Source organism: Schistocerca cancellata, chromosome 5 (genome assembly GCF_023864275.1).
Source record: "Schistocerca cancellata isolate TAMUIC-IGC-003103 chromosome 5, iqSchCanc2.1, whole genome shotgun sequence".
NCBI classification, from domain to species: Eukaryota; Metazoa; Arthropoda; class Insecta; order Orthoptera; family Acrididae; genus Schistocerca; species Schistocerca cancellata.
This window is the reverse complement of record NC_064630.1, coordinates 773,067,593-773,080,912: the sequence shown is the minus strand read 5'-3', so window position 1 is coordinate 773,080,912 and position 13,320 is coordinate 773,067,593. Positions and strand designations below refer to the sequence as shown.

The 13,320-nt window shown below is 50.2% G+C and overlaps 1 protein-coding gene across 1 annotated transcript in view; it reads left to right on the top strand.

Moving 5' to 3' along the window:
* The first annotated feature begins 11,243 nt into the window (after positions 1–11,243).
* Positions 11,244–13,320, top strand: part of LOC126187951 (chymotrypsin-2-like) — a 167,041-nt gene continuing 164,964 nt past the window's right edge. Inside the window, exon 1 of the mRNA XM_049929327.1 lies at positions 11,244–11,293. Coding sequence (XP_049785284.1) covers positions 11,245–11,293 — 49 coding nt within the window. The 5' untranslated portion in view covers position 11,244. The remainder of the gene's footprint in view (positions 11,294–13,320) is intronic.

The window sequence follows — 13,320 nt, the reverse complement described above, 5'->3', positions numbered from 1 at the left end:
CGAGGGCGCTGCCACGAACTGTTACGGCGCTGCCAGTGACACGGAAGCTTCACTTTTCTGAAGCTTCAGCGGTGGGTGTACGTACATTCATGTCCGACCCCATTTAGTGTTTTTGCCATTTGAATAACATTTACGAACTTTCACAGGGGCCAAGGCTCGACGTCATCTGAATAGAGATTGTTTTCTGACACGTTCCACATCATTACGATGTGTCGTATTCATGATCTATGGAGCAAGTACTAATCTATGTATCTTTTGAATCTGTACATACCGGGTGATCAAAAACTCAGTATAAATTTGAAAACTGAATAAATCACGGAATAATGTAGATAGAGAGGTACGAATTGACACACATGCTTGGAACGACATGGGGTTTTCTTAGAACCAAAAAAATACAATGTCTGACAGATGGCGCTTCATCTGTTCAGAATGGCAATAATTAGCATAACAAAATAAGACAAAGCAAAGATGATGTTCTTTACAGGAATTGCTCAATATGTCCACCATCACTGCCAGCCGCGGTGGTCTCGCGGTTCTAGGCGCTCAGTCCGGAACCGCGCGACTGCTACGGTCGCAGGTTCGAGTCCTGCCTCGGGCCTGGATGTGTGTGATGTCCTTAGGTTAGTTAGGTTTAAGTAGTTCTAAGTTCTAGGGGACTGATGACCTAAGATGTTAAGTCCCACAGTGCTCAGAGCCATTTGAGCCATTTTGAGTCCACCATCACTCCTGAACAATAGCTATAGTCGAGGAATAATGTTGTGAACAGCACTGTAAAGCACGTCCGGAGTTATGGTGAGGCATTGGCGTCGGATGTTGTCTTTCAGCATCCCTAGAGATGTCGGTCGATCACGATGCACTTGCGACTTCAGGTAATCCCAAAGCCAATAATCGCACGGACTGAGGTCTGGGGACCTGGGAGGCCAAGCATGACGAAAGTGGCGGCTGAGCACGCGATCATCACCAAACGACGCGCGCAAGAGATCTTTCACGCGTCTAGCAATATGGGGTGGAGCGCCATCCTGCATAAACATCGTACGTTCCAGCAGGTGTTTATCAGCTAGGCTAGAGATGATGCGATTCTGTAACATATCGGCGTACCTCTCACCCGTCACGGTAGCAGTTACAAAACCAGAATCACGCATTTCCTCGAAGAAAAAAGGCTTGATAACGGTAGATGTGGTAAATCCAACCCATACCGTGCAATGGAGTTTCCACGACAGTTCTAGGATTTTCGGTAGCCTAAATTCTGCAGTTGTGGGCGTTGACAAACCCTCGGAGCGTGAAATGAGCTTCGTCGCTCTACAACACGTTACTCAACCGATCGTCATCTCCCGCCATCTTTTGAAACGCACACACCGCAAATGCCTTTCGCTTCACTAAATCGCCAGATAACAGTTCGTGACGCCGAAGGATTTTGTACGGATAGCATCGGAAGGTACGCCTAAGTGTATGGAATGCCGGTGTGACGTGCGACTGCACGAGCGCTGACTTCCCCGTGCATAGACGAACCCGCTACAGTCTCCATTTCTTCCTGAACTGTCTCAGCAGCATTACGCTTTGTGCTCGGTCGGCCACCACGGGGTCTATCGTCTAAACAACTCGTGGCTTTGAAGTTCGAAATCATTCTCGCCACAGCTGCATTTGTCAACGGACCTTTACCCGTTCGAATCCCTTTCCTATGGCGATAGGATCGTAACGTTGAACTAGCACATTCCCCATTTTGATAATACAGCTTCACCAAAAGCGCCTTTTCAGGTAACGTCAACACGCTGCGACTTCTGGCGCATCTGATTCTCTCTCTTTTTTTTTTTTCTTTATTGTGATTTTAAAAACCTTATACAAAGGCGGGCTGGCAGCAGCACAATACGCCGCTCTTCAGCCTCAAGTTTGACAACAAGTAGTACATAAAGGTGGCACAGAGAAGACACCAAAACGGTGGGCAAAAAATGTAGACACTAAAAATCGAAAAAACATGGAGCCGTTCACGCTGGACGAGAAACAGCACTAACACTAGGCGACACGGTGCACAGAACATGGATGATGGCGACGGCATGTGAACGGTGGTGGCGTGACGGCGAGCAACACTACACACAAACGAAGGCACACACACGAAACACTGACGGCGACGATCTCCGGCGCGCGAATGTTCACTGAGCGTGTACGAGTCCGGGGACCTGCCAAGTGGGGAGGAGCAGGAGGAGGAGGAGGGGAATGGGAGATGGGATAGCAGAGATGCCATGGGCAGAGGAGAGCGGGGGAGGGAGGAAGGGGGAGGGGAAGCCCGGGGGAAGAGGGGAGGAGGAAGGGGGGAAAGGAAAGAGAAGGGAAGGGAAGGGAGGGAGGGAGGGAGGGTGCCTAAAGGAAAGGACACAGGAAGGGGGGGATCAAAGTTGATAGGAGGGGTAGATGGAGGGGAGGAGGACATCATCAGGGAGGGCGAGCTGGCGGAAGCCACCTTGGGAAAGGGTAAGGAGGGTGGAGAGATGGAGACCGGGTAGGACGTGGGAATACAGGTGCGGCAGCGGGCGGGGGTGGGAGAGGATCAGGGAGACGAGTGGGTGAGGAGGATTGAGTTTATGGGAGGTGGACAGGATCCGTATCCTTTCAAGGAAAAGGAGGAGGTGGGGGAAGGGGATGAGATCGTACAGGAGCCGCGTAGGGGAGGGGAGACGGATGCGATAGGCGAGGCGGAGAGCATGGCGTTCAAGGATTTGGAGGGATTTGTAAAAAGGAGGGGGGGCGGAGATCCAAGCCGGATGGGCATAACAAAAGATACGGCGGATGAGGGATTTATAGGTGTGGAGAATGGTGGAGGGGTCCAACCCCACGTACGGCCGGAGAGGAGCTTGAGGAGACTGAGTCAGGAGCGTGCCTTGGCTTGGATTGTCCGGAGGTGGGGAGTCCAGGAGAGGCGACGGTCGAGGGTGACGCCAAGGTACTTAAGGGTGGGAGTGAGGGCGATAGGATGGCCATAGATGGTGAGATAGATATCAAGGAGGTGGAAGGAAGGGGTGGTTTTGCCTACAATGATCGACTGGGTTTTGGAGGGATTGACCTTGAGCAGCCACTGGTTGCACCAAGCGGGTGAATCGGTCAAGATGGGATTGGAGAAGGTTTTGGGAGCGCTGTAGGGTGGGGGCAAGGGCAAGGAAGGCGGTGTCATCAGCAAACTGGAGAAGGTGGACGGGGGCTGACGGCGGCGGCATGTCCGCCGTGTACAAAAGGTATAGAAGGGGGGAGAGGATGGAGCCTTGGGGCACACCGGCAGAGGGGAAAAAGGTGTAGGAATCTGTGTTATGGATGGTGACATAGGAAGGACGGCGGGAGAGAAAGGAGACGATCAGACGGACGTAGTTAATGGGAAGGGCGAAGGTTTGGAGCTTGATGAGGAGACCGGAATGCCCTACACGGTCATAAGCACGTTCGAGGTCCAGGGAGAGGAAGATTGCGGAGCGACGGGAATTAAGCTGTTCGGAAAGGAGATGAGTGAGGTGAAGGAGAAGGTCGTTGGAAGAAAAGGACGGCCGAAAACCCCACTGGGTAACGGGAAGGAGGCGGTGCTGGCGGAGATGCTGGTGGATGCGTCGGGTGAGGATAGATTCCAGGACCTTGCTAAAGACCGAGGTAAGGCTGATGGGACGGTAGGAGGAGACGGTGGACGGCGGTTTGCCGGGTTTAAGGAACATGAGGATACGGGAGGTTTTCCACAGGTCGGGGTAGTAACTGGTGGACAGGACTACATTGTAGAGCCTGGCCAGGGTGGAGAGGAAAGAGACAGGAGCTTCACGAAGGTGATGGTAGGTGACATGATCGTGACCAGGAGCGGTGTTGCGTTTTGTGCAGAGTGTATCAATGAGATCCTGTGTAGTAAAGGGGGCATTGAGTTCCGTGTGTGCAATGTTGTCCAAGTACTGGAAACCAGGAGCGAGGGGAGGGACAGAGGTGTCGGTTTGATCACGGATATCCAGGAAGAGGGAGTAATCGAACTGGGGATCATCGGGGATGGAAAATACATCGGAGAGGTAGGAGGCAAAGTGATTGGCCTTACTAAGGGTGTCAGGGAAAGGGTGATCATCATGGAGAAGAGGATAATAGGGGGAGGGTTCAGTTCCGGTAAGGCGACGGAAGGCCAACCAGAACTTGGACGAGTTGATTGGGAGGGTAGCATTTAAACGGGTGCATGTCTGTTGCCAGTCCCGGCATTTCTTTGCCGCGAGCAAATTACGAATGTGTCGCTGGAGTTGCCGGTGGCGTCGTAGTGTGTCCGGGTCACGCGTGCGGAGGAAGGCACTGTAGAGACGGCAGGATTCACGGAGGAGGACGGCCTGTGGGGGTAAGGTAGGACGGTGGGGATGGACGGCGACAGTAGGGACGCGGGCCTCCACAGCCTCAGACAACGCCTGCTGGAGAAAGGAGGCAGCATGGGTGACATCGTCAAGGTGGTGGTAGGTGAAGGGGTGGCTATCGACCTGGGTGGAAAGGGTATCCCGGTAGGCATTCCAGTTTGCACGGGAATAGTCATGGACGTACTTAGGGGGAGAGTGATTACGAGGGTCAGGGCGGGGGCGACGACCATCTGAAATGGTGTGGAGGACAGGGAGATGGTCGCTACCAATAGGCTCCAGAACATCCACCGTTATGCAGCCAAGGAGATTGGGGGAGGAGAGGATAACATCAGGTGTGGAGTTGGGTTCGGGATGGGTGTGCTGGGGGATGGGGATGAGGTCGCCTTGAAGGAAGGAGAGGAACCGATGCCACCGCCGTAACTGGGCAGCGGAACGACTACGGATGTTGAGGTTGGTGGCGATCACGTAGGAGGAGAAGGTACGGTCGATGTGGGAGAGGAAGTCGAAAGGAATAGGGGCGTTGGGGCGGACATAGATGGTGGCGCAGGTAATGGTAAGGCTGGGGAAGAAGAGACTAAGGATCAGGTGTTCGGTGGGGTCGGAAAGGAGAGGTTGGAGCCGAACGGGGATCTGGCGGTGGTGACCAATGGCAACTCCGCCACGCGCAATTTGGAGGGGATTATCGGAGCGGTGGAGGAGATAGGGTGAGGTGTGGATGGAGTGGTGGGGTTGGATGAAGGTTTCATTGAGGAGGAAGGAATCCACGCGGTGGGTGGCAAGGGTGTGCAGGAAGAGGTTCTTGTGGGTGGGAAGGGAGCGGATATTGTTGAAAAGGATACGTTGCTGTCGCGCCATGACAGGGATTTATACGAGGGTGTCAAGATGGGAGAAGGTGAAATGGGCCTGGTTGTTGGAGTAGGTGGCGTACATTTTGAGATGGAAAATGGAACGGGCGGCGAGGGAGATCTGTTGGAGGGTGTGGGGGCGCTGAAAGGGATGAACATTCCTTAGGACGACGGTGAGAATCCTGATGATGTCCTCAGCGGTGGGGGGGGGGGGGGGCGAAGGGAATTGCCAGGAGGGGTGGGGGCGTCCAGAGGACAGACAGGTACGGTGAGTTCAGGAGTTGTCGGAGGGGGTCGGGCTTTACACTTTTGGGAGTAGGTGGGATGGGGGAGGGAGGGGATTGAAGGTTAGGGCACTGCCGGAGGAAGTGCGCTTGCCTACAATGCGGGCAGGTGGGGGCCTCGCAGCACTCAGCTGTTGGGTGTGTGTTATAGCGCACACACCTCTGGCAGCGCAGGGATTGAGGAGGGGAACGGGAGGGGTCGACCTTGTAGCGCTGGTTGAAGAGGAGGGCACCCTCCTTCAGGAGACGATCAATGGAGGGGGCGTCCTCGGAGAAAACCCGCATAAGGTGGATGGGGCCGGCCGAGTTGAAAATGCGACAGACCGCCCGCACCTCCAGCGTGGGATGTGCCTTGAGCTCCGCCAACATCTCCTCCTCCGTGATTGACGGACTGAGCCGAATGATCATGGCGGGGAGGGTTGGCGGGCAATGCGGGGGTTGGGGTTGGCGGGTAGGAGATGGAGAAGGAGCAGGGGTGAGGGAGGTGTTGGGGCCAAAACGGGTGATGGGGAGGCGGGAGAGGATGTCAGTATGGAGGGTTGGGCTGGGGGAGGAGATGAGAACAGAATCCTGTCTGGGAGTAAGGAGAGAGATTGGGGCACCAGGGAAGTGTTGGCAGAGGAGGAGGGAGAGATTCCGGGCCTCAAGAAGGGAAGGATCGGGACGGGAGAGGAGGTATTTGTATGAACAGGGGGGGGGGAGGAGGAGGAGGAGGAGGCGGAGGGAGCAGGGCCAGGTGGGGAGACATCCATGGCACCCTGGGGGGGGGGATGGAGGTCGGGGCGGGGCCTCTTTTGGAGCGGAGGAGGTGGTAGTGCCACTAGGGCGTTTAATGGCGGTAGAAGGGCGGGTGGTGATATGAGGGACGGGAGCTATAGGGAGGTGGTGGGAAGGGTCAGGTCCTGGCGTGGACGCAGCAGTCGGCGCCGGAGATGGTGACAGTGACGGTGAAGGCGACGGCAATGATGACGGTGGCGGCGGTGATGGCGAAGGCGATGGGGAGAGCTGGGCATTGACAGTGGCCCGACGGGCCACCACCCTAGCCGGAGCTGCAGTGACAGGCAGGGGGAGTGGGGGGAAAGGAGCAGATCGAGAGGAGCGGGAGGAAGAAGCTGGAGAGGGGGCGACAAAGAGCGAGGGCGAAGGGAGAGTGAGAAGAGGTGGGATGGAAGGAGGGGGGTGTGACTGGGCACACCATGTTATAGTGGTGGAGGCGGCGGAAGGGGAAGTATAAACTATGGCGGTGGTGGTAGTGGTGGCGGTGGTGGTGGGAGCGGACATGACGACAGGGAGAAACAAAAACGCACAGGACGAAAAAGAAAGGACACAAACTGGGGACAGACGAAGACAAAGACGGAGACGGAGGAAGATGAAGATGGACGTAGACCAGGGTCGGACGGCGACGGCGACGGCGACGGCGGGTGGCAGGAACGCCGCAGCAGCTGCTGCTGCTGCTGCTGCCGCGGACGGGGCTGCTGCTGCTGCTGGCCGGCTGGCTGGCTGGCTGGCTGGCTGGCTGGACCGCTGCTGCTGCTGCTGCAGGAGGACTGGCTGGCTGCTGCTGGCTGGACTGGAACCGCTGCTGCTGCTGCTGCTGCTGCTGGACCGCTGCGGCTCTGCTCGGCTGGGCTGGCTAGCTGGCTGGCTGGCTGGCTGGCTGGCACCTGTAAAACCTAGCACTTCGATTAGTGCTGGAATGGCACAATCGAAGGGCGGTAACCTTGCGGTGTACCGCCGGAGATGGATTCTCTCTCTCATTACAGCTCCTTTTATACACGATTGTCATGCGCAGTCACTTTCGTTTTGCTGTCCAGCGCCATCTGTCGGACGTTTTGTGCTTTTTTTTTTTGGTTCTAATAAAACCCCATGTCATTCAAAGCATGTGTGTCAATTTTTACCTCTCTATCTACATTATTCCGTGGTTTATTAAGTTTTCAAATTTATACTGACTTTTTGATCACCCGGTATTTCTACATTCAATTTTACTGTTAATCTGATACTGCAAATACAGCAACAAGGTTATGCATTATTTTTACTGTTTAATATCACATGTATAATAAATTAATATCTGAATTCTCTGTTCATGAACAGCGTCTGTTCCTCGCTCCTGTATCCATTAAAGAACCACATAGCGTGCAAAGGAAGACCTAACACCAGGCAGGCAAAATTTGTAACAAATCCTCACCATATACCTTGTTTGGTGACGTCGGGGCAGCTGTGGAGTTCTGATGCAAGAGCCGTGCCGTCGATGAGGGGAGGTGGTGGCCAAGTGACAACACACTGGAATAGCCGGTGCTAAACTGTAATAGCCGGCATGTCCGAAGTCGATGGGGTACACTTGCAATTGGTGGTGATTAGCAACAAGGAGGGCTCACAAGGAGCAATGAACAGCAACGACGAAGCCAGAGATCCCCTAGTCCAGGGTCGAACACGCCACCTACCGAGGAGGTGGTCACCAGCAGAAGGAAGTCAACCAGCAGTGTGAACAAAAAAATGGTTCAAAGGGCTCTGAGCACTATGGGACTTATCTGCTGAGGTCATCAGTCCCCTAGAACTACTTAAACCTAACTAACCTAAGGACATAACACACATCCATGCCTGAGGCAGGATTTGAACCTGCGACCGTAGTGTTCACGCGGTTCCAGACTGTAGCGCCTAGAACCGCTCGGCCACCCCGGCCGGCGCAGTGTGAACACACCAAGTTGGCTGTATACGAACTTCACCTCATGTAGACGCCTGTAGCTACTGGAGGGGAATCCGTGGAATTTGGCTGCTGCTTCATCTGGTACTACAGTGGTTTTTGAGTCGCAAGTATATTACACTATGGTGTTCGGCATCAGTTGCACACGTGGATACTACCTGAGAATATCTGGTGGGAGGGAGGGTCTGATATGGGGAGGGGGAGTGGCGGCGGTAATAGATTTTGGGGGTGGGGGGGTATATATGTGAGCCAGTTACTAAAGTATTTATCCAACGTTTCCACTGGCTCTGAGCACTATGGGACTTAACATCTGTGGTCATCAGTCCCCTAGAACTTAGAACTACTTAAACCTAACTAACCTAATGACATCACACACATCCATGCCCGAGGCAGGATTCGAACCTGCGACCGTAGCAGTCGCGCGGTTCCGAACTGCGCGCCTAGAACCGCTAGACCACCGCGGCCGGCAACAACGTTTCCACTCTCACCGCGGAATCCGCAGCAGGCTGGAGCGGAGGGACATAATCATTGGGCGATGATGACTTCGTTTGCTCTGGCTGTCTTGTTTGGTCACATGCTCCAGAGTCCTGTAACATTTACCAACTTCACATTCCAGAGGTGCTGGTCAGCGCTTTCCACGTCCTGAAAGAGCACACCTTCTTGTGAAATAGCGTCTGGAATTCGGGCAGACGGCTGTTTCCTGCCGGGGCCAGCGAGATATACGGGCCCTGCAACGAACTTGTGACGTCACACTATTCGGCTTGTCCGCCACACTTGGCGAACGCTCGTCTCCGTGCAGGGCCCACGGGAAATCGACATTTATTTGGAAAGGTACCCTCCAAAGGTCTTAATTTTGTCGTGTGCTATCGAGGACTCGCATGGATTTAAACACGCAGTCAATAATTATTAAACTCGTCTGAAATAGTTACTCGCTCTCCGCCGCACTCGTAAGGCCTGTGCTATCACGTGCTGCGACGTACGCGCCACGGCCTGTCTTTCTCGTTCCTCCTGTATGACGTAGTTCTGCTGAACGTCGCAATAACGGTACAATGCCTCTGGCGAAGCCATGGTGGATCACAAGCAATGAAACACTTGAACCATACCTCCATAGAGTGAGAATACGGAAGTAAGCAAAATTTGTTAGAAATCCTCACCACATGACTTCTCTGAGACTCAAACATACATTATACTACAAAATTTGCGAATTTAGTGAACATTGTGAAAAAAAATCATCACTGGGTTTCAAACCCGCGCACTGTGGCGCTATTAATGGTCGGGAACTGAGTAAACAGCTGCCTGCGTGCTTTTATAGGGCTTGATCAAGCACTTGCTTGAATCTGATCCACTATTTTTCGACGCCTTCAGTGTCTAGATCAAATTATTCTAGCTCTCGTCTGAGCAACTGACGCGAGTTACTGCTTATCAATATACAGGGTGATTCAAAAAGAATACCACAACTTTAGGAATTTAAAACTCTGCAACGACAAAAGGCAGAGCTAAGCACTATCTGTCGGCGAATTAAGGGAGCTATAAAGTTTCATTTAGTTGTACATTTGTTCGCTTGAGGCGCTGTTGACTAGGCGTCAGCGTCAGTTGATGCTAAGATGGCGACCGCTCAACAGAAAGCTTTTTGTGTTATAGAGTACGGCAGAAGTGAATCGACGACAGTTGTTCAGCGTGCATTTCGAACGAAGTATGTTGTTAAACCTCCTGATAGGTGGTGTATTAAACATTGGTATAAACAGTTTACAGAGAATGGGTGTTTGTGCAAAGGGAAAAGTTCTGGACGGCCGAGAACGAGTGATGAAAATGTAGCACGCATCCAGCAAGCATTTGTTCGCAGCCCAGGAAAATCGACTCGCAGAGCTAGCAGAGAGCTGCAAATTCCACAATCAACTGTATGGAGAGTCCTACGAAAAAGGTTAGGATCGGCCGCCAGGCAGCCCGTGACAGAGCACTTCATCACTGGCCTCCAAGAAGCACTGATCTTACCCCCTGCGATTTTTTCTTATGGGGGTATGTTAAGGATATGGTGTTTCGGCCACCTCTCCCAGCCACCATTGATGATTTGAAACGAGAAATAACAGCAGCTATCCAAACTGTTACGCCTGATATGCTACAGAGAGTGTGGAACGAGTTGGAGTATCGTGTTGATATTGCTCGAGTGTCTGGAGGGGGCCATATTGAACATCTCTGAACTTGTTTTTGAGTGAAAAAAAAACCTTTTTAAATACTCTTTGTAATGATGTATAACAGAAGGTTATATTATGTTTCTTTCATTAAATACTCATTTTTAAAGTTGTGGTATTCTTTTTGAATCACCCTGTATTATCTTTTACCCTTCCTACTAAGTGTCTGTAGCTGTTTGCACCTTGGTAACCGTACTGGATACAACTACCTCATCATCACTTATTCCAATCTCTTTGTGGGCACCCTCGATTACTCCCTTGTATACGTTTAGCTCTTGAAGAAATCACTAGTGCCACATGTTATACGCCCCATCGCTGTTCAATAAATCTACATCTACATGGATACTCTGCAAATCACATTTAAGTGCCTGGCAGAGGGTGTGTACGAGATATTCTGGAAAAGTAGCGGGGAAAGGGTTACAAAAAATATACCGACTAACTCTGAAAGAAAGAGTAGTTACCCAGAAAAAAAAAGGTCTTGTGAAATTCCGGAACAAAGTTTCCAGTAATTATTCTATAACGAAATAAATAAAGCTACCGTAGGGACCTGGAAACTGAAACAGTTTGTTGTACCTAATTCCATTCTCTCCGCGCGCTTTCGCTTGCACGGCGCGGCAAAAAAGTTAAGACAGCGCGGTAAGCAGGTAAGTTGCGTGCAGTAGATGAGGCTGATCATTATGACACTTCGACCATGTCCTTTGTTTACGGAAAGAACTCATCGCGTTCGCAGAAAAAATGCGCGTCGCCAGCTTTAAGAACGTGCATTACGGACGAGCCGATAAACTACTTATCGTACCGAAGATAAAAGAGCTTTTACTGTCCTACGGCTAGAACATATAAAAGCAAATACTCAGAATACGAGCTCAGTCAGACGGCGCAATGGCATGTTTAGTAGCAACGTTGTTGTGTGTGCTTTTCGCCGGTATTTGTAAGTACCACAAAGTAAATATCTTACTTCCTTCACGCTGTATTTACACGACAGTAATTAAGGGAAAGTAGTAGTATACTTCGCCCTACACGAGTTTGCGATTTATAATAATTAGGTCTTCAAAAGTTCCCATATGGTTATTGTTGTCCCTTAAAAAAAAAAAAAAAAAAGGTCGGAAAATGCAGAATCTTTAAGACAGCAATTTTAATGTGTGGGTGAAAATTATTAAAGTATTTCACCCAAGAAATCTGCAAAAAGGGTAGCAGAAGTTATTCACAAAAACTAGCGTCGAATATTCTTGAGATCTAAGTGTTGCAGAATCTTATAACATATTCTGACCTCAAATATAACAACGTACATCGAACAGAGTAACATCCTCCAGTGCAACCAACATGGATTTCGAAAACATCAAAACATCGATCATATGAAACCAAACTTGTGCTTTCCTCACATGACATCCTGAAAGTCATGGACCAAAGCAGTTAGGGAATGCCGAAGAGCATTTGACTTGGTACCACAGTCAGACTTATCATCGAAAGTACGATCGTATGGTGCATCGAGCAAAATTTCTGACTAGATGGAGGACTACTTTGTAAGGGTACGCTGCATGTTACCTCTGATGCAGAGTGATCATCAGATGTAGGAGTAACAAGTTTGCTTGCGGGTCATCGTCTGCTACAAGTACAGAAATATTTGTTTTGTAAATAAACCCGCCTTTTCTTGATGCTCACATGGCTCTGAGCACTATGGGACTTAACTTCTGAGGTCATCAGTCCCCTAAAACTTAGAACTACTTAAACCTAACTAACCTAAGGACATCACACACATCCATGCCCGAGGCAGGATTCGAAACTGCGACCGTAGCGGTCGCGCGGTTCCAAACTGTAGCGCCTAGAACCGTTCGGTCACACCGGCCGGCTTTCTTGCTGCACTGTAATTTATTTCTCCCAGATACGTTTCGCCTTTTTTTTTTTTTTTTTTTTTTTAACAACAAGGTATCTTCAGTGAGTCCTAGAACGATACAGTTCTGTTTTGATATGTGTTATTTTTAGATTATGAAACAGTTCCCGGCTTGTTTTTTATGGAAATAAGCAATTCCTTATAGTTTGTGTTGGCATCTGTGTTTCCTTTTATCTGGTCTGAAGGTCGCACTACTACTCCATCTCCGAAACATGAGCACATTTTTATATTACGAACTTTTTTCCTTCACACTGTTCACCATGATTGTCCTCATTTTTGTGGTGCACTATTGCTGTTTTGCCACTAGTCCATGAACTACGCCACAGAGCATTTAAACCAAAACTCGAATCAGCTGATCACCAAACCTTTCAACTACTCTCTAATAGCTATTACATTCATATTCAGCACCCTAAAACTCAAACCATTACCCCCCCCCCCCCCTACACACACACATGAAACAAAAACATATACACACTCTTCAGCTCTCTCTCTCTCACGCACACATTATATCATGAAGAGACTTTAGTTTTCAACATATACTTCGTTAGGTTGCCAACATGTAGGTAAACAGACCAAACCGGAGGAAACACGTAATGAACTCAAAATATTTTCGTTTCTACAAGCACAGTTTTCGAACAAACACATATAAATAGTGGCAAAAATAAGGATAAACAGAGTGGAAGATAAAGTTCGACATATAAAAATGTGCTCATATTTCGGAAATGAAGTGGTAGTGCGACGTCCAGACCAGATGAGAGGAAACTCAGATGCCAACAAACTGAAAGTAATTACTTATTTGCATAAAAAGCAATGTGAACTGTTTTATAATCTAAAAGTAACACATATCAAAAGAAAACTGTATTGTTCTAGATCCAACTGAAGACGCCTTACAGAAAAAAGGCGAAACGCGCTTGGGAGGAATAAATTACAGTGCAGCAAGGAAAAGGTGGTTTCCATTTACAAAACAAAGATGCGGATGTTCCTTTAGGCGTGCCCCCCTGCTGTTCATGTTGTATAATAATGACCCCAGAAATTTCATTGATGGTGCTCTTATCTACAACGAAGTA